Source organism: Rhinopithecus roxellana, chromosome 5 (genome assembly GCF_007565055.1).
Source record: "Rhinopithecus roxellana isolate Shanxi Qingling chromosome 5, ASM756505v1, whole genome shotgun sequence".
In the NCBI taxonomy this organism is placed as follows: domain Eukaryota; kingdom Metazoa; phylum Chordata; class Mammalia; order Primates; family Cercopithecidae; genus Rhinopithecus; species Rhinopithecus roxellana.
The window spans coordinates 6,540,590-6,562,660 of NC_044553.1; the positions used below are offsets into that span (position 1 = coordinate 6,540,590).

General features: G+C 37.0%; 1 protein-coding gene across 4 annotated transcripts in view; it reads right to left on the reverse strand.

Annotated features, from left to right (window-relative positions):
* Positions 1-22,071, reverse strand: part of SOS2 (SOS Ras/Rho guanine nucleotide exchange factor 2) — a 115,280-nt gene that overhangs the window by 26,953 nt on the left and 66,256 nt on the right. For all 4 annotated transcript variants that reach the window (XM_030929924.1, XM_030929923.1, XM_030929922.1 and 1 more), the window contains 8 exons: positions 17,698-17,825; positions 15,607-16,262; positions 15,058-15,139; positions 13,168-13,290; positions 9,218-9,321; positions 6,160-6,382; positions 1,664-1,783; positions 1,363-1,525 (listed from right to left, as the gene is read on the reverse strand). In XM_030929924.1, coding sequence (XP_030785784.1) covers positions 1,363-1,525; positions 1,664-1,783; positions 6,160-6,382; positions 9,218-9,321; positions 13,168-13,290; positions 15,058-15,139; positions 15,607-16,262; positions 17,698-17,825 — 1,599 coding nt within the window. The remainder of the gene's footprint in view (positions 1-1,362; positions 1,526-1,663; positions 1,784-6,159; positions 6,383-9,217; positions 9,322-13,167; positions 13,291-15,057; positions 15,140-15,606; positions 16,263-17,697; positions 17,826-22,071) is intronic.

The following is a 22,071-nucleotide window of genomic DNA, read 5'->3' on the forward strand; positions in this document are numbered from 1 at the left end:
TACCACGCCTGGTTAATTTTTTATTTTTATTTTTTGTAGAGATGGGGTCTCCCTATGTTGCCTAGACTGGTCTTAAACTCCTGGGCTCAAGTGATCCTCCTGTCTCTGCCTCCCAAAGTGTTGGGATTACAGGTGAGAGCCCTACACCTGGCCAGAAGCTTTTAATATAGTACATAATACCAAGGGGCATTTATCGTATCCTGCTACAAAACACCTTGGCAAAAGTATTAAAAGTCTTAAAGTATACAAACACTCAGACCCAGGGTTTCCACCCCTAGATTATTTCTTGAAATAATCAAGCTCTTACAAAGACTTCTATATGTGAATATTCCATGATAAATTATCACAGAAAAAAATCAGAAATAATTGTCCCACAATCTACCATTGGAATAAATTATGATTTATCCATGATAGAAAACCATGAAGCCATTAAAACCTTGTTTTTGAAGATAAGCTAATACAAAAATAGAAAACTGTTTATGAGAAAAAGGCCATAAAAATCTATGTACAATATAATCTCAATTTTGTTATTAAAAATATATATGCAAAATATCTCCCTATTTTCTGTATCTCCTGAATTTTCAATAGTAGATGTTAAATACATATTTTATAGTTAAAAAAATAAAATACTGGTTTTTTTTTTTTTGAGACAGAGTCTCACTCTGTAGCCCAGCCTGGAGTGTAGTGGTGCAATCTCAGTTCACTGCAAATTCCACCTCCTGAGTTCAAGCGATTCTCCTGTCTCAGCCTCCCAAGCAGCTGGGATAACAGGCGTGCACCACCATGCCCAGTTAATTTTTGTATTTTTAGTAGAGACGGGGTTTCACCATGTTGTCCAGGTTGGTCTCGAACTCCTGAGCTCAGGTGATCCACCTGCCTCATCCTCCTAAAGTGCTGGGATTACAGGTGTGAGCCACCACGCCTGGCCAAATTTAAGTTTTTGAAATAGTTCTTCCCGTATTACTTTATTATGGACTATCTAAAGGTGGTTAGGACATTATTTGTATTTTTATATTTAAAATCCTTTGTCATTTGAGACTATCAATCAATGTGTCATTGAATAAATCCACTTGAAACTTCATTACATTTAGGTAAGTACATTACACGACAGTGTAAGTCTCATATTCTTTATAAAATATTGATATATTTTCTAATATAAGCCTAGGATTCACATATTATATATCACACTCATATATTAACTAATATATCAACATATATTCTAATGTATTTATATCACTGTGTTTAAGAAGCAAGGATGAATTCATAAATAATTTAATAAAAATGATAGATGACAGATGAAATTTCTTTTATGCTAATTTTATCATTCCCAAGAAAAATGAAAATGTTAAGCCTAAAACTTACCTCAAAGGTATGGTCTAGTCTGTATACTGACACTGAATTTACTGCACTGACTATCTCCAATACGCCATTGAAATTATTCAAATCTTGAAAAACTTGCAGAATTTCTATAATTCTACTTAGTACTGCAACCCGTTCTTCAAAATTTTCTGCTTCCACAATGCATCTAACAACAACAAAAATTCGTAGCTTAGAAAAGTTTCTTCACCTCATTTAGAAAAGATTATGTGTAGCCAGAATTTTAGCCTAAATATGACTTAATATTATGGCTATTAGCAAGTTGTAAGAGTAAATTAAAACTTACTTTTCAAACCAGAGGGTGAGATTTGTGGTATGGCGAATCATTTTTAATAAATTTGGAGAATTTATTTCTTTATCTTCTTTGGTCCACACACTTCCTACAAGTTCAGATGGTTGAACTTTCCTATGGAATTAAAAATCAGGGCAATTTAATCTATAAAGGATTAGTATTACTTAAAGATCTTCTAAAACTTAATAAGAAAAAGACAATTAACCCAAAAGATAGATGAACACATATATGAACAAGTAATTCAGAGAGGAATAGACCCAAATAGCTACAAACACGAAAACATACTTTATCCCTTACTCTGGGAAAATAACATAAAACCACAATGAAATCCTGTTTTACTCTTATTAGATGAACAAAAGTCTGATAATTCAAGGCCGGGCGCAGTGGCTCATGCCCGTAATCCCAGAGCTTTGCGAAGCCGAGGCGGGCGGATCACCTGAGGTGAGGAGATCGAGACCAGCCTGACCATAATGGAAAACCCTGTCTCTACTAAAATACAAAATTAGCCAGGCATGGTGGCACATGCCTGTAATCCCAGCTACTTGGGAGGCTGAAGCAAGAGAATTGCTTGAACCCAGGAGACGCAGGTTGTGGTGAGCTGAGATCGCACCATTGCACTCCAGCCTGGGCAACAAAAGCAAAGCTCTGTCTCAAAAAAAAAAAAAGAAAAAGAAAAAAAAGTCCGATAATTCCAAATGGGTAAAAATATAATGAAACAGGAACACCAATACGGAAGTAAAAATTGATACAACCGCTTTGTAAAATAATTTGGCAAGATCTCATAGTACTGAAGAGATACATACTGGATGACTCAGCAATTCAACTCTTAAGTATGCATATATCCTAGATAAACTCCGACACAAATTGATAAGAGCCAGGTGCAGCAGTTCATGCCTGTAATCCCAGTACTTTGGGAGGCTGAGGTGGACGGATCATTTGGGGTCAGGAGTTTAAGAACAGCCTGGCCAACAATGCGAAAAGACAAAAAAATCAGCTGGGTGTAGTAGTGCGTGCCTGTAGTCCCAGCTACTTAGGAGGCTGAGGCAGGAGCATCGCTTGAACCTAGGAAGCAGAGGTTGCAGTGAGCCGAGATCATGCCACTGCACTCCAGCCTGGGCAATAGAGTGAGACTTGGTCTCAAAACAAACAAACAAAAAACAATGTTATAAGAAAACGTTTACAAGAATGTTAGTGAAGCATTATTTGCAAGAGTGAATAGAGGCTCATCATCCAAAGACTGGATAAATTGTGGAGTATAACTATAATGCAACACTACACAGCATCTAAAATAAGCTAACTAGAACTATATTCATTCACTTGAACAAATGCCAAAAACAATTTAAGTAAACAGCATGTTGCAGAATGACATGTAAGTATATGCAGTTTAAAAAATGTGTGAAACAAGCTGAGGTGCAGTGGTGTGCACCTATCACCCAGCTACTTGGGAGGATGAGGTGGGAGGATTGCTTGAGGCAAGGAGTTTGAGACTATCCTAGGCAACCATAATGAGATCCTATCTCAAAAAAATTAAATAAAAAAACCAGGCACAGTAGTTCCTCCCTGTAGTTTCTGCTACTGAGAGACTGAGGTGGGAAGACTGCTTGAGCCTAGAGTTTGGGGCTGCAGTGAGCTATGATCATGCCACTGCACCCCAGCCTGCGTGACAGAGTGAGACCCCATCTTAAACAAACAAACAACAATAAAAAACCAGTTGGGCACTATAGCTCACACCTGTAATCTTGGCATTTTGGGAGGTTGAGGTGGGAGGACAACTTGAGGCCAAGGTCAAGACCATCCTGGGCAACACAGCAAGACCTCATCTCTATGAATTTTTTTTTAAAAAAATTAGCCAGGTATGGTGGTGCATGTCTGTAGTTCTAGCTACTTGAGAGGCTGAGGAAGGAGAATTGCTTGAGCCCAGGAGTTCAAGGCTACAGTGAGCTATGATTGTGCCCCTGCACTCCAGCCTGGGCAACAGCGTGAGACTCTGTTTCTTAAAAAACAACAACAAAAAAGTGTACAACAACAATGCTATATATTGTTTATGAATTTCTGTGTATGTATATAAATTATAAAAATATAAAGAGAAATAGTAAACATCAAATTCAGGGTGGTGGTGATTTCTTAGGGGAAAGAGAGCAATAAGATTGGGGAGAATTATACAAAGGATCTCAGTTTTATCTAAAATGTTTTTGTTGTTCATGAATATTCATTATATTATTTCCTATATTTTTTGAATGCCTGAGTATTTAATTAAAATTCAGACAGAAGAGCAGATGAAATCATTGTATACAGTGAGTCAGAATTACATAATTTAAAAATTGGCCAAGTACAGTGGCTCACGCCTGTAATCCCAGCATCTGGGAGGCCAAGGCAGGAGAATTGCCTGAGGCCAGGAGTTTAAGGCCAGCCTGGGCAACACAGTGAGACCCTATCTCTATTTTTTTTTTTAACTGACCGGTGGCATTGCCATCAATGGCCTACAGACTTGGTTACTCATTAAAAAAACATTTTTTCATCAGTAGATTTGTGTACAAATAAGTACTTGCTAACAGTTTCTGAAATGTTTTCTTAAAGTGGCTCTATTATTTTACCAGAAATTTAGTTTACAAGGCTGGGTGCGGTGGCTCATGCCTGTAATCCCAGCACTTTGGGAGGCTGGGACAGGTGGATCACTGGAGGTCAGGAGTTCGTGACCACCCTGGCCAACATGGTGAAACCCCATCTCTACTAAAAATACAAAAAATTAGCCAGGCATGGTGGCACACACCTGTAATCCCAGCTACTCAGGAGGTTGAGGCAGGAAAATCACTTGAAGTTGGGAGGCAGAGGTTGCAGTGAGCCGAGATTGCACAACTGCACTCCAGCCTAGGTGACAGAGCAAGACTCCATCCCAAAAAACAAAAAAACAAACAAACAAACAAAAAAGGAATTTAGTTTACAAATGATGTCAATATTGGGTATTTTTCTATGTCCTGAAAGTAGGTCCACATGAAGTGACGTGCTTTTTTTCTGATGTCCATTCATGTAAAACAATTACATTGCGAGAAAAAACATAATGCAGTACTATTTGCTTTTTTTACCTCAAGTAATAAGTCCCTTCATTTCTACCTATCACAAATCCCACAATATAAACAAAGCTACCCGGATTCTGAATTACTTAAAATATAACGTAACATTTTGAGTCAAGTCTGGTTCTGAATGGCATAGCCAGTGCAAACTAAGCAAATTCTAAAGAAAATAAAGTAAACATAATATAGTAAACGTACCTTACTATATTACCTATTATCACTAAATTTTATATATTCTTGCTTTTCCCTGTGTAATCTTTATTTAAAAATTGGCTGCTAATCAGGATAATTCCTTGAGAATATTTTTATTTTATTTTTGAGATAGGGTCTCACTCTGTCATTCAAGCTGGAGTGCGGTGGCACGATCTTGGCTCACTGCAGCCTCGACCTCAAGTGACCTTCCCACCTCAGGCTCCTAGGCAACTGGGACTACATGCCCGAGCTGCCATGCCTCGCTATTTCTTGCAATTTTTGTACGACAGAGTTTGCCATGTTGCTCAGGCTGGTCTTGAACTCCTGGTCTCAAGTGATCTGCCCACCTCAGCCCCTTAAAGTGCTGGGGTTTAGGCATGAGCCATCATGCCCAGCCAAGCATATTTATATTTTAAAAGGGGGCTCCTATACTACTCACAATAGTGATATGGAATCAACCTAAAAGTCCAATAACAGATTAATGAATAAAGAAAATGTGGTATATATACACAATGGAACACTATTCGGCCATAAAAAAAGAATGAAAGCCCATCATTCAAGGCAACATGGATGAGCCCGGAGGACCTTATGTTAAGCAAAATAAATCAGGCACAGAAAGAAAAACATAACATGTTCCCTTTCATATATGAAAACTAAAAAATTATGAACTTATGGAAGTAGAGAGTAGAACTGAGGTATTAGTGGCTGGGAAGGATTGGGAGGAGGGGAAAACAGAGAGGTTGGTGTAGAAAAGTTTTTGATGGAATAATGGTAGTGACATTTTTTGACAGAGAGTTGTTACATGCAAGGCCTGCACCCTTCGCAAGAGCCTGAGTTGTAAATGAGAAAAGAAAACCCATCTCACACAATATTCTATTCATTTAGCTGCTAAGGGCCTAGCATCCATACTAACTGACTTGACTGACTGACCTCAAACTAAACCAAGGTGAGAAAGTATTAGGAGTTGGAGACAGGTGGTAGACTTGAAAATCTTCTTCCTGCCATTCCTTTTGTGATGGATTGCTAGTCCCCAGTCTAGGCCTAAACAGTGATATAAGACTTTTACTTGCAGGGCAGACTAGTTAAAAACTGTGCTATGACCTTTCCTCTAAGCCCATGAGAGTAGATGAGGTATTTTTAAGCACTCATGAATAATGTGCAAAATGTTTTGAAAATACATAATGTTCAAGGTTCTTAAAAATAAAGCAAGAAATTAACATTGTCTACCTGTAGAGATCAGACTCCAAAAGTGTCAGCTGACGTGCAATTTCTATTGGATGAAGTGTCATGAGATCAAATGTTTCAAACTGTCCTGGTTTGCTGATATGCCATTCAATTGCTGGAGGTGGACTTTCAAAGGTAATATTATGGCTTATTCCGTTTGCCTGAGCTTGCTTCTTCCTCTTGATGATCTTAGCGATTGACTCTACCCATTTCTTCATAGCTTTCCCTGGAAAAAAAACACATAAACAAAAATGTCTTTTACTTGACACACATGACTACAAATCTTCATTTAATCCTTAACTTTCACCCAGCCTCAACAATTACCAACTCATGGCCAATTTTTATTTTATCTAACCCTAAATATGATAGAACATATGTTATTCTGAAACAAATCCAAGACATCATATTTCACTCATATTTAAGCATCTTTAAAATACTGTTTAAAGTAATAACCACAACACCATTATCACACATAAAACTGACAACTTCTTAATACATTGTTATCTTCAAGAATTTTGTCACTGTTCACATTTCTCTGATTATTTTCCTTTTTTTTTTTTTTTTTTTTGAGACAGGGTCTTGCTCTGTGGCCCAGGTTGGAGTGCAGTGGTGCAATCTCAGCTTACTGCAACTTTCATGTTGCAGGCTCAAGCGATCCTCCCACCTCAGCCTCCCATGTAGCTGGGACTGCACATACCACCACGCCTGACCAATTTTTGGTTTTTTTTGGTTTGTTTTTTTTTGAGATGGAGTCCCACTCTGTCACCCAGGCTGGAGTGCAATGGCGTGATCTCAGCTCACTGCAACCTCTGCCTCCCGGGTTCCAGCAATTCTCTTGCCTCAGTCTCCTGAGTAGCTGGGATTACAGGCGCACATTACCATACCCGGCTAATTTTGTTGTATTTTTAGTACAGATGGGGTTTCACCATGTTGGCCAGGCTGGTCTCGAACTCCTGACCTCGTGATCTGCCCGCCTCGGCCTCCCAAAGTAATGGGATTATAGGCATGAGCCACCGCGCCTGGCCTAATTTTTGTATTTTTAGTAGAGACGGGGTTTCTCCATGTTGCCCAAGCTGGTCTTGAACTCCTGGGCTCAAGTGATCTGCCTGCCTTGGCCTCCCAAAGTGTTGGGATTACAGGCATGAGCCACTGCGCCCGGCCATATTTTCTTATAGTTAGCTTGAAAAGGAATCTGAACAAGATGGCACGTATTGCATTGAGTCAATGTGTCTCAAGTCTCCTTTAATCTACAGGTTACTGCTTTATTGCATATTTTTGCTTGCACTTTGTGGAAGAAATTGTCATTTGCCATGTTTTTCTGTCCTCTGTATTTTCTGTAAAGCGAGATATAGTGACTTGGTCTGATTCAGGATTAATTTTATGACACAAATACTTGCCAAGAATACTTCTAATAGGAGGCATATCTAGTTACCTTTATGCGATGTCACCATCCACTCATGATAATTTCCTAGGCTTATTATTTTACTAGGAACTAAGAAATGTGATATTCTACCATTCCTCTTCACTTACTAGTTGAAATACTTCCACAAAAATAAACTTTTCCTCATGAACGATTTGGTTATTCTGAAGTCTAACTAGTATAGAAAAGAACTTTGGACATTAACATAACCATTTACTTAATTTATTCTAGTGTGTGTGTGTATTTTAGAAGCTTCTTAGATTGTGTCTAATCCAGTGTTCTCACTTAGAATATAAATTTTCATTTTTTGTTTGTTTTGAGACAGGGTCTCACTCTGCCCAGGCTTGTGGGCAGTGGCGCAATTTCAGGTCACTGCAGTCTCAAGCTCTGGGCTTAAGTGATCGCTTCACCTCAGCCTCCTGAGTAGCTGGGACTACAGGCGCATGTCACCATGCTTGGCTAATTTTCATATTTTTTGTAGAGACTGGGTTTTGCCATTTTGCCCAGACTGGTCTCGAACTCCTGGGCTCAAGCAATCAGCCCACCTCTGCCTCCCACAGTGCTGGGATATTCTAGGTGTGAGCCATTGCACTGGCCTAGAATACAATTTGAAAATGTAGTATTACGAAAATTTTAAGGTACACATAAAAATGTGTCATAAACATCTCAAATTAGAAACAAAGGAATAACATTCTTAACTTTAAATAATATTCTATTCCCCTTAAAGAACAAGTAGAACACGAAATAAGTTACACCTGTTATAGTATTTGTAATGCCCTATAATGTCAGATAAAACATAAATGTTCTTGATTCAATAATACACATTTGATGACACATTTGTTTAAATGTTCATGGCCTAGGATTTCATTTCTTGGGCTATGATTCTGAAACTTAAAGTAGAAAACTCCTCTCTTTCAGATTTCAGAAATACACCAAAAACATTTCAGAAGATGTAAATATTGTAAGAAACCTGTTAATCATTAAAATTAAAGAAAAAGATTAAAGAAAGTAAGAAAACATAAAATTACACATATTTTATTCAGTTGAAGAAACGGCAACCTTGCAATGAGATAAAATTAAATAGCTTAAATTTATTAAAGAGGACTTTTGACTTCTTTAAAAGAAATATTCTCCTCAAAAACTTGAAAAGGCAAAGTTCTGAGACCTCAGATGATTCTAAACATATATGAGCTTCTTGCCATCTATAAAAAACATTCCAAATTTCATTTCAGCTTTTTAAAAATGAAAAATGTGGCCAGGCATGGTGGCTCATGCCTGTAATCCCAGCGCTTTGGGAAGCTGAGGTAGGTGGATCACCTGAGGTCAGGAGATTGAGACCAGCCTGGCCAACATGGTGAAATACCATCTCTATTGAAAATACAAAAATTAGCCAGGCGTGATGGCATGTGCCTGTAGTCCCAGCTACTTGGGAGGCTGAGGCAAGAGATCACTTGAATCTGGGAGGCGGAGGATGCAGTGAGCTGAGATGGCACCACTGCACTCCAGCCTGGACAACAAAGCAAAGCTGTTTCAAAAAAAAAAAAAAAAAAAGGAGAAATGTTTTAGTTTCTTAAAGTCACACAGATTTGAACATAAACTCATGTGCAATATAAGATTCAATCAAACCTTTAAATAATATACCTCTTACACTTGAAATGAAGGATTCTAGTCTTTCAAGCAATTCCAAATCTCTTTCAAAGTCATAAAAATGATGTTCAACCCAATGCCGAAATACATTTAAGATCCTGATAAAATGGAAAGAAACACATTTTAGTGAAACATAAGTGTTCAGTTACACTTCTTCCTTCTCTAATGCCATGATGATTGCTTTATATACAAGGGTCAACATAATACTCAAAGACTCTCTAATTTGTATTTAATTAATACCTTAAGTGCTTCAATGACAAGAGGAGAATAGGTCTCCAAACTGTGTATTATTTATTAATAAAACGTATACTTTTAACATATTTATAAGCATAAAAATAGTGGTTTCTGTACTTCCCATTTATGTTAAGGAAAAGTACCTTTTCTTTATTCATATGTGGAAAACTTATGCTTTATATTACAAAAGCTATTGTAAGTTCATAAAAAGCACTTTTAAGATTTAAATTTTGATATTTTTTCACTTAAAATGGAAAACCAACTAAGATGCACTGTATCTGGTTCTAAATTCAAGTACTATCATCAAATTTCTTTCTTTTTTTTTGAGACAGAGTTGTGTTCTTGTTGCCCAGGCTGGAGTGCAATGGTGCGATCTTGGCTCACCGCAACCTCCAACTCCGGGGGGTTCAAGTGATTCTCCTGCCTCAGCCTCCCAAGTAGCTGGGATTACAGGCGCCCGCCACCATAAGAATAAGAACTTTTGTATTCTTAGTAGAGACAAGGTTTCACCATGTTGACCAGGCTGGTCTCGAACTCCTGACCTCAGATGATCTGCCCATCTCGGCCTCCGAAAGTGCTGGGATTATAGGCATGAGCTACCATGCCCAGCCTATCATCAAATTTCTATGTAATCTACACATATACCTACAGTCTCTTATTTCATTTCAAAAGAAAAAAATAGAAGAACTGTTTTGTTTTACAGTATCACAAATATGATTACCTATAACAAAGAGAGATTTAATCAACCTTGCCAATGGAAAGGAAAGACAAGGGGAGAGGGAAGAGGAGGAAAATGGAGGAGGAAGAAGGGAAAGGGAAAGGGAAGGAAAGAAGGAAGAAAAGAAGGAAACTAGTAGGCAAGCCATGGAGAGAAAATATTTGTAAAATGTTTATCTGACAAAGGACTGGCGTTCAGTCCTACCCAACTTACTCCTACAACTCAGTAATAAAAAGACAAGTATCTCAATAAAAATTAGACAGAGGACTTGAACAGATTCTCCACAAAATAAGTATGAATGAAATACCGCTACACCCAGCAGTATGGGTAAGGCACAAAGACTGACATTACTAAACATTGATGAGAATATGAAGCAACTAGAACATTGCTGGTGAGAATGTTTGGGAAGTTTTGGCAGTTTCTTTCAAAACTAAACACACACATATCTTATGACCCAGCCACTCCACTCTGAGTTATTTACCCAAGAAAAGTGAAAAATATTCACAGTAAGACTGGTAAGATAAAGTTCACAGCGGGCTTTATTCATAATAATAAAAAACTAGAAAAAGCCCATGTATCTTTTAGTGGGAAAATTAAGAAACTGGTATATTCACATAATAAAACACAACCTTGCAATAAAATAAACCATTGATATACAACCAAAACCATGGATGAAATTCAAAAGCATGTTGAGTGAAAGAAGACATAAAATTGAGTTTATAAGAATGCATTTATGTAAGACTCTAAAACAGGTAAAACTAATCTATGGAGGGAGAAATTGGAACACTGCCTTTGGGCAGTGGGAACAAAACTGATGAGAAGGAATGTAAGGGAACTTTCTGGGGTGTAGTAACATTCGATATCGTGAAAGGCGTTTGGATTATAGAGATGCATGTGTTAAAACTCAACAGAAGTACACTTAAGATGTGTGTATCTTCTGTCTTCAGTGGAAGCAAGAAAAAATGTATTTCATTATATGCACATTTTAGAACAAAAGAAAAACAAACACTGAACTGTTAATGACACACAAGTTGAAGTATTTAAGGAGTGTACTTCAAAATTCATACAAAAATTAATGAATGAACTGATAGATGAATGATAAATGAACAGATATATGAATAGCTATGAATAGATGAATACATATCTAGGTGGAGGGTTTAGGGTGTTCATTTTTAAATTCTCAATTTTGCTGTATGTTAAAATTTTTCATAATAAAATGTTAGAAAAATTACTACCATCCATTTTACTAGAAATCTTTCAAAATTTATATAACAGGTTTAATAACTTGGCTTGGATTTCAGAGTTTTCAACAACATCCAATTCCATATAGGTAATCTCATCTACTACTTCTTGCAATACAATGCTTACATTCCTCTCAGGTCAATGTCCTTACCTGTGTCCTCAGCACACCATTCTTATTTCTGCCTTCTTACCTTTCTTCATACTATTTCCCATGACCCTGAATACCTACAATCACCTTTCTACCTATCTAAAGCCTATACATCCTTTAGGGGCAATCTCAGATTTTACCTTCTCCAAGATGCCTTCCCTAATTACTCTGGTCTAATCTTTGCTATTCCTGAAATTTTATAGGGATGTATTTTTTCTAAGTCACTTAAACACTCAAAGTAGAACAATACATAACTGTTTCATGTGTCTTTTTCCCCCAGTAAAGTCCCCAATAAAGCCATAATATCATGACAGTCTATGTTATTTTTGTACTTAGCATAGTTATAAGTACAGGACTGAGAATACAGCAAATGCTTAGAAATACATACTTAAAGAGCTTATATGACTGAGAATCAAAGATCATACTCCCACCCCTACCCCACCCAATAGCAACTTCATAAATGTATGTCTCATATCAAGGGATTTCATGTGAGTGTAGATAAGTACGAATGCATCACAGCTAGCAGAAAAAACTAATTACTTATTTATTGCTGATACATAAATAATCTCATCTTCTTATACAAAGAATGACATGTTAAAAGTTTTGGTGAAAGACATATAGCTGGGAGCACTATCATTCTTCTAAAACTGCATTTATTTGTGGCAATTATCCTGGGAAATAAATAACTAATATACTCAGTTCCAAAATTACAATTTATTGGTCAACAGTAAACAAGGACACTTGAAATTTACAGAGAAAAAATTTAGATTATATATAATTAATAAGATAACTTGGTTTCCAATGGAAGGGGGTAGATAATACTTCAGTTACTTGGACTGTACAGAGGGCTAATCAAAGGATTAGCCCTAAGGATTAGCAATTTTCAATGCTTAGTGGTAAACACACACACACACACACACACAAAGAAAATCAGACATGAGTCCTGCCACTCTCTTTATATAACTTAGCTCAAATTACTTCATCTTGCTAGGTTTCAATTTCCTTATATATAAAGTAGGAATAGTAATCATGTTGTAAGAATGAGATTAAAAAGATAAAACATTTAGGGTAATCCCTGGCACACAGTAGTATTTATTAACTGGAAGCTTCTATAATCAAATACATTTTTAGAAATTATTGCAATGATTTCTTAAACAAATGTCTATATATTTTGTGAGAGATAAGTGGGAAAAGGGCTAGAACTTCCACAAATATTATAAATTGTAAAAAAGCCAGGATTACTATATGATCACAAAGGGAAATGAAGGAACAAAGTGTGAAAAAAGGTTGACAGCAGGCAAGCTCATATGAAATTTTATAATTTTTACTTACTATAACAAATAGTTATCCTGCTACGTAAGCATAACATATCACATGCCAGAGATACGTGATGCAAATACAGGATATTTAAATAGTTGAATTTCTTCAGGGTATTTAAGAATACTTTCACTGAGAAAGAACTTTCTTAGTTTAACTTAACTGCTGTGAAGTTAAAAATATTACCTATATTTGAATTAAAAGCTGAGAACTTTTGTGTTAACTATATATTGAAAACTGACACACAAAATATGTATACATATATATAAAATATTCAAACCAAACCTAAGTTGTACTGGTTGGACGTATTCCTTGCGAAATCTTTTAAGGTCTGCACTGATTGGCTGCTCGCCTTTCTCTATTGCCAATTTGTCTGCGTCAGTAGGTTCTGGCTCTGGGATTTCAAACCTAAGAAGAAAAGCAAAAGGAGAAAAATCTGTTCATACATAATGAAAATACAAGGAGGAAAATATTGTGACCAAGCAACCTTCTTTCCTACCACTTTCATGAAAAGTGGATTACTGTTAAACTTCCCTTAAGGTATGGCATACTACAAAAAACTGTCCTTTGGCTACACAAAAGTAAGGTTTTGTATTCTTACTTTCATAAAAATTAAAGTTTTGCTTTTTAGCACTGATCAATACAGAAAAGGTTCAGTGGAAAGAGCCAAGGAAAGAATTCATAAGCAATTTAAAGAACATGATAGAAATGGCTTACCTAATCTGTCTTTAATATTTATATTATTAAAATGAAAGTAGGCTAATAAATTTCTTTAAATGAGTACAAATTCAAAGAGAGGGCCAAAACTGAATATTTAACAATATTTAAATAATTTACCTAAGTGGATAAGATAAAAATAAAAAAAATTGCTCAAAACATAGGAAATACAGCTAAACTATAAGTCTAACAAGTGTGCTTTCTTTTTCTGGACATGGAAACAGAACTAAGTAGATCTTCATAGCACATTACACTGATTCAGTCTGGTAAATTTAGTTTCATAAAACAACATAGTGATAGAGATCTAGAATTGTATCTTGATAATACAGTTGATAAGCTTTGGTATAAGTAATAAGTTTTAGTAAGTTTTAAAATGTAAAACAAAAAATCATTTTGGAGTCCAGATTCTACATTTTAAACTATAAAACATTTAAAATGCCACTATAATACTAAGTAAAAAAAATTCAACCCAACACTAATTTTTAAAAGTTAATCATAATAAAGGAATTGCTGATTTTTTAGGTTTAATAATGATATCTGATTTAAAAAAATAAGAGTCTATATTTTCTAGAGATACATAGAAAAATATTTATAGATGAATTACGTTGTCTAGGATCTACTTCAAAACAATCATGGGGTGGGGTGTTTAAATTTGTAGGGAAACAGATGAAACAATGAGTTGATAATTACTGAAGGTGGCTGATGAATAAATGGGTTTATTATATTCTTCTATCTGCTCTTGTATATGTTTTGAAAGTTTTCATAACAAGTTTGTTTTAAAAGTGGAAAGTAGGCCGGGCACAGTGGCTCAAGCCTGTAATCCCAGCACTTTGGGAGGCCGAGACGGGCGGATCACGAGGTCAGGAGATCGAGACCATCCTGGCTAACACGGTGAAACCCCGTCTCTACTAAAAATACAAAAACTAGCCGGGCGAGGTGGCGGGCGCCTGTAGTCCCAGCTACTCGGGAGGCTGAGGCAGGAGAATGGCGTAAACCCAGGAGGCGGAGCTTGCAGTGAGCTGAGATCTGGCCACTGCACTCCAGTCCGGGCGACAGAGTGAGACTCCGCCTCAAAAAAAAAAAAAAAAAAAAAAAAAAAGTGGAAAGTATTTGGCAAAGTAGTCTACAGTCAAAAAAAAAAAAAGTGGTAAGTAGAAAAGTCTCTTTTAAGAAAGTATCATTTTATTCCACAGAACAATATTCATTAAAATATAGTGCTTTCATCCTCCAAAGCAGTCTTTCTGATTACCACTTGAAATATTTCTAAGAGCTGAAGATCTGTGTTATAAACAGATTTTGGGGAGTTTGTATTTGAAGAGAATAGCAATACTGCCGATTTAATGCCAAATAAAATATGTTCAATAATTACTTGAGTATTTATTAGGTACTAGGCACTTTACAAAATACAGTTAATTTTTCACAAAATGTCAATATAAGTAAAATACATATTTTTCTTACCGTTCAATCAGTAAGCTCAGCAATTCCTGTGGTTTACAAAATGAACGATATGTGGTAAGAAAAGTACGAACAAAATTGGGATCTGAAAAGGCAGAGCATAAAACAGGTTTCATGTTTAATGTACTCAGTTTAATTAACTCAAAGTACCATATTTGGAGGCCTTCCTCCCTTTTTCTTTTTACTTTGGCTCCTCAGATTGTGGCTCTTCCTGACAATCATGGTACTGGCAGGATACCATCGTATCCCTGCCATATATAGAAAAATACTGACATAGAGAATATACTATGGTATATTCTTAATAAACGAGAACTGTTTTCAAATTCGAAATTCATGAATATGTGTATTTTATGAATATTCAATAATTAATGAAGTTAACAATATTACATTTTTACACATTTAATTCCTTCTCTTATTTATTCTTTTTGTTTTTGCAGTAGTTTTGTATTTTGGAGGCAATCCGTTTTTTCCCCAAGCCTCAAATATTTTTGAGCATCCTTAAGCTTTTGGGTCCCAGGCCCTAGGTCAGCAGGTGTAATGAGTTTCACATACCTGCATACATATGATATGTTAACCTTTCAATTAACTTCACTACAGTTCCTCCTTTAATAATGGGGATGCCACTTCTACTTTGCAAGTTGTCTTCAAAAACAATGTTTTCCTCAGAGTCTTTTACTACAAAACGATATACTTCAGGACTTGGTAATCTCAGTGGTTGCTCATTTTCTTCTTTCAGTAATACTGAATCTAACATTCGATCTAGAGTACTACGATAATGAAGAGAAATAAGGGCTGCCATCCAGTTGTTTTTTTCTTCAGCAGACTTAGCAGCAAATACTACGCTGTTCTCATCTTTGGATACTAATTCAAAAGCATGCTTGCACTCACAAGTATCTTCTTTATCACAAATTTGTATTTTCCTCATGACAAATTTTTCTTTTAACCTATATTCTGCACTACTGTAACCTGGAAGCCGAGTCTGGCCATGATTAGGTTTACAACTGATCATTAAGCCATCAAACAGAAAAATATGTCGTTCATGTTTGGCACCGATTCTTGTCAATGGTCCCTCCATAATGAATTCATTACAACACTGTCCAATATCTTTGCCTTCCCATCCATCGATATTTTTCTGAATTTCATTCATTTTTTTGATAGCCAGGTGTTTGCTTCTTAATTGGTGACTATAAAAAGGGCAAACAGGATCTCTAAAAAAACAAACAAACAATAGAGCTTATTCAATAGCTAGGCAACCCAAATGGTTTCAAGCATAAACCATCTCAAATCATGTGAAAAAAATATTAAATAACCAATCAGTAGCTTTTACACACAGCATTTAGTTCTAACTTTGCCACTAAATAATACATCCCTCAATTTCATTATTATGAAAGAGAAGTACTACTGGCTCTAGAAGAACTAAAATTGCAAAAAATCCTAAATTTCTTTCATAGATTACACTTTTAAACATTTATTAAGTCTATCCTAATAATATAACAGTGCTAATCTTTTTTATTTTTATTTTTTATTTTTTTGAGATGAAGTCTCTCTCTTGTCCCCCAGGCTGGAGTGCAATGGCATGATCTTGGCTCACTGCAACCTCTGCCTTCCGGGTTTAAGTGATTCTCCTGCCTCAGCCTCCCGAGTAGCTGGGATTACAGGTGCCTGCCACCACGCCTGGCTAATTTTTGTATTTTTAGTAGAGACAGGGTTTCACCATGTTGACCAGGCTGGTCTCGAATTCCTGACCTTAGGCGATCTGCCCACCTCGGACTCCCAAAAACGCTGGGATTACAGGCGTGAGCCACCGCGCCCAGCAGTGGCTTAAGACTAGGCTGGGTTGGCCAGGTACAGTGGCTCAGACCTGCAATCCCAACACTTTGGGAGGCCAAAGCAGGCAGATTACCTGAGCCAGGAGTTCAAGACCAGCCTGGGCAACATAGCAAAACCCTGTTTCAACAAAAAATACAAAAATTAGGCAGGTGTGGTGGCATGTGCCACCCAGCTATGTGAGTCCCAGCTACTCCAGAGGGTTGAGGCAGGAGGACCACTTGAGCCCAAGAGATTGAGGCTGCTGTGAGCTGAGATCACATCACTGCTCTCCAGCCTGGGCAACAGAGTGAGACCCTGTCTCTTAAGAAAAAGAAAAAAAAGGTTGGGCACGGTGGCTTACACCTGTAATCCCAGCACTTTGGGAGGCTGAGGTAGGTAGATCATTTGAGGTCAGGAGTTCAAGACCAGCCTAGCCAACATGGTAAAACCCCATCTCTACTAAAAATACAAAAATTAGCTGGGCATGGTGGTGGGCTCCTGTAGTCCCAGCTACTTGGGAGGCGGAGGCAGTAGAATCACTTGAACCCAGAAGGCGAAGGTTGCAGTGAGTTGAGATTATACCACCGTACTACTCCAGCCTGGGCAACAGAGACTCCTTCTCAAAAAAAAAAAAAAAAAAAAAAAAAAAAAAAAGGAAAGGAAAAGGAAAAAAGAGTAAAAAGAGTAAATGACCAAGATAAAAGTATATAAAAGTATGACAAGCACAACTTTCAAGAATGTAACTATCACAAAAAATCACACTTCTTTAGAAAACCAGCATCAGAGACAGCAAAGTAAGCAGAGGCATTCACATTTTCAACACTTTGGAATTACCCAGGTCGGCGTCTAGGTGAATGCTGCTTGTAAATTCGGTCCATGCTACCTTGGAGATTCATGAGAGCAGTAATAGCTTGGTTCAAACATTCTCTGTCTTCTTGTTCTTCACTACATGCTTTCAATTGCTAAGAAAAAACAGAAAGAAAAATCAAAACTACACTGTTTGATTCTTCTCCCAACTTTCTAGTAATAGAGAAAGCAGCAACAGATATTATCAACTCTAAATTAATTTTATAGATACTTAATAAAAACAGCTATAATTTTATATATACCTACTGACCTCTCAAACCAACCCTCTTTCTTTTTTTTTGGAAACAGGGTCTCGCTCACTGTGGTCTTGAGCTCCTGGGTTCTAATGATCCTCCACTCTCAGTCTCTCAAGTAGCTGAGACCACAGGTGAATGCCACCACACCCAGCTAATTTTTAAAATTTCTGTGGAGACAGGGTCTTGCTATGTCTCCCAGGCTGGTCTTGAACACTTGCTCAAGCTATCCTTCTGCCTCTGCCTCCCAAAGTGCTGGGATTACAGGTGTGAGCCACCAGGCCTGGCCCAACCCTCTTTCTATAAATATAAACACAATAACACAATACAGATACAAACTAACATGAGCATAGCAATCAGGAAAAAAAACAAAACAAAACAAAACAAAAACAACAACTGTAAAAACCATTTGGACATTTTATTTTTATTTTCTATTTTTTTTGAGACAGGGTCTCACTCACTCTGTCACCCAGGCTGGAGTACAGTGGCAGGGCTAACTGCAGCCTCAACCTCCTAGGCATAAGGCCTCCCGAGTAGCTGTGATCACAGTAGCATGCCACCACATCCAGTTAATTTTTTTTTTTTTTTTTTTGAGAAGGAGTCTCATTCTGTCGCCAGGCTCAAGTGCTGTGGCACCATCTTGGCTCACTGCAACCTCCAACTCCCTGGTTCAAGGGATTCTCCTGCCTCCGCCTCCTGAGTAGGTGGGATCACAGGCATGGCCACTATGTCTGGCTACTTTCTGTATTTTTAGTAGACATGGGGTTTCATTATGTCGGCCAGGATGGTCTCGATCTCCTGACCTCATGATCCACCTGCCTTGGCCTCCCAAAGTGCTGGGATTACAGGCGTGAGCCACTGCACCTAGCCCAGCTAATTTTTTTATTTTTATTTTTTGTAGAGACAGGGTCTCAGTAGGCTGGTCCCCAAACTCCTGGGCTCAAGCTATCCTCCCACCTCTGCCTCCCAAAGTGTTGAAATTACAGGCGTGAGCCATTGTGCCAGGCTATATTTTCCAAACATACTAAAAAAGTTTAAAACATCTAAAGCATGAAGCTTACAACTTACTTTTATTCATTAGCGACTAGGAATAGAGAAAATAAGATAAATAACTATAAACTATTTAATATTCTCTAATGATTACTTTGTTTTAGCAATTTCAAAAAGTTTACAAATCTTTGTTATATAACATAATCAAGTGTACTTTTAACACTTCAATCCATCATAAACTTTTCTGTAAACTGCATCTCTCAAAGGATTCCACTGCTGTTTTACAATACGAAATTCAACCATTCTAGTAAATGTCAAGAAACCATGAAAATTAACATTCTATCTCAACCTTTAGAAGTAAGATTTAGAAACTGACTTATTAATCCCTAAAACTCTGGCTCTATTTCATTTGCCCCAAAATTTTCTCTTGTATTTCACTCTCAGAAAGAAAGAAAATTTACTTATAGTAAATAATTCAGAGTGGATTGTATTGTGCTCCAATGTTTTGACTTTTTTTTTTTTTGAGACAGGGTCTCACTCTGTCACCCAGACTAGAGTACAGTGAGGTGATCATGGCTCACTGCAGCCTTGCCTCAACTTCCTGGACTCAAGTGATCCTTCCATCTCAGCCTCCCAAGTAGCTGGAACTACAGATGTGTGCCATCATGCTTGGCTAATTTTTAAAAAATTTTTTCCATAGAGGTGGAGTCTCGCTATGCTGCCCAGGCTGATCTCAAACTGTTTTAATCTTTTTGAAAGAAGAATTCAAACTGGATCATCATATAGATATTATATATATAATGTATTTATAAATATATATTTATGCAAGGATATGAGGAATTAGATCACTTCAGAAAATTTTTAAAAACTTAAATCTATTTTGTGATCTTTAACTTATTAGAGATTTTGTGATAAATTAAAATTTTCCTTATATTCCAAGAGCAATCTCAAAAGCATTCAGCAATGGTTCCCTTTCCCCAGCAACTAACTGGATATTGTTTGAGAACTTTGTCCATTACCTTTTATTCATATGTCTTAGAAATTATTCTCTACATGAAGCGCAGAGCCATTTGATTTTATTTCAAGACACATGTAGAGATCTTGTCATCAAGAGATTATCAACATAAATAATGTAAATGACTATCATTAGAAGTAATACCTTAATCTCTAGAGTAAGCAATAGAAAGGATGGAAGCAAAGTCAAAATATCAGCAAGTTTGAAAAGGGATCCGTGCTTGGTTATTCTGACTTCTACAGGTGAAAGTTACTGGCAAAATCACTTATTTTGCGGCTTTAAAGATTTCTTACGGAGTCTTCTTTAAAGATTTCTTATAGAAAGAGTCTACTCAGCTCCACTCTAAAATATTTCTTTAATAAATATGAATGTTGATGATATCAAATGCTTAATTAGAACTGTTTTATTCTTATTGTTTTTGTTGATCCAAATATCTAAATTATCACCAGTAGTGAGATTCTACCAAAATGGTATGAAGATACCAAACTTTCATTGTCTACTTGGTCTTAAGGCTGTTCAAACTCTTCCACGCGTCATTTTTAAATAATCATGTAATAATTATAAGCTGTAAAGAGGACAAAATTGAGGATATTTAGAGTGGGATTTCCTGGTAATGGAGGTATATTAAACAACGGCTCTGTTTGGCAAAATAATCCAATAATTTGCTAAATATTTCTTGAATTTTCAGCAGTGAGGTTTGATAAACATCATATTAATGAATATCCAACTAATATTCTACAGATACGTAAAAGAATGTATTCCAAACATCTTACACAGAAATTACTGGGCCAGGCAAGGTGGCTCACACGTGTAATCCCAACATATTGGGAGGCCAAGGCGGGAAGATCACTTAAGCCCAGGAGTTCAAGACCAGCCCAAGCACATGGCAAAACCCTGTCTCTACAAAAAATACAAAAATTAGCCGGGCGTGGTGATGTGCACATGTAGTCCCAGCTATTCGGGAGGCTGAGGTAGGAGGATGACCTGATCATGCGAGGTAGAGAATACAGTGAGCCGAGATTGTGCCATTACACTCCGTCTGGGTGATAGAGTGAGACTCCGTTCCCCCGCCGCAAAAAATGAAAATAAAAATTAAAAATACAAAAATAAAAATACAAAACAATCAGCTGGACGTGGTGGTGCACGCCGGTAATCCCAGCTACTTGGGAGACTGAGGCATGAGAATCACTTGAACCTGGAGGCGGAGCTTGCAGTGAGCTGAGATCGTACCACTGCACTCCAGCCTGGGTGACAGGGCAAGACTGTCTCAAAAAAAAAAGAAAAAGAAAAAGAAAAATTACTGTACTGAACTATGTGCAAATAAGTAATGCACTTTCATGCCCCTATTAGCTTTCTACATATCAGTCTCTAACCTCCTCATCCACCTGGTGAATTTAGCTGCTAGGACACAGTTGAAATGCTTCCTCTTGAAGATGCCTTCTGACTATGCCTTCTCCCTCTTAAATTTTTTCTTTTGAAATATCAAATTTATAGAAAAGTTGTAGTAAAAGTAACACAAATAACTCCTGTAATACTCTGAATCACCAGTTTTTAACATTTTGTCACATGCTTCATCATTCTGTGTGCCAGTGTGTGCAGACTGTTTTTTCAGTAGTTTGTGATACTATCCATTCAGTTCCTTGCACAGGAAGGGGGACTATGGCTGAATGGTTTTGCAGTAGTTTTTGGAATATAAAGAAATGTCAAATGTATCACAAATTACTCTCAACTAGTATCACTCTCCCTTACTCCTTTAATGTTTCTAATAGTTCATCTTACAACAAGGATTTTCTTTTACAGAATCACAGTATAGTGATCAACTTCAGGAAATTTAACACTGATTAATCTGTAATCTCATCTATAGTGTATATTCCAATTTTGCCAATTGTTCTAATAACATCCTTTAAGGTAATATTTTCCCCCAAAACAGGAACTGGTCCATGATGCACTAAATTGTCATGTTTCTATTGTCTCTTTTATTCTGCAGAGTTCCTCAGCATTTGTCTTTCACGACTCCCCCAAATAAATAATGACACACACACACACACACACACATACCCATACATGCACACACTCTTCGCTCTCTCTCAGTAGGACAAATCC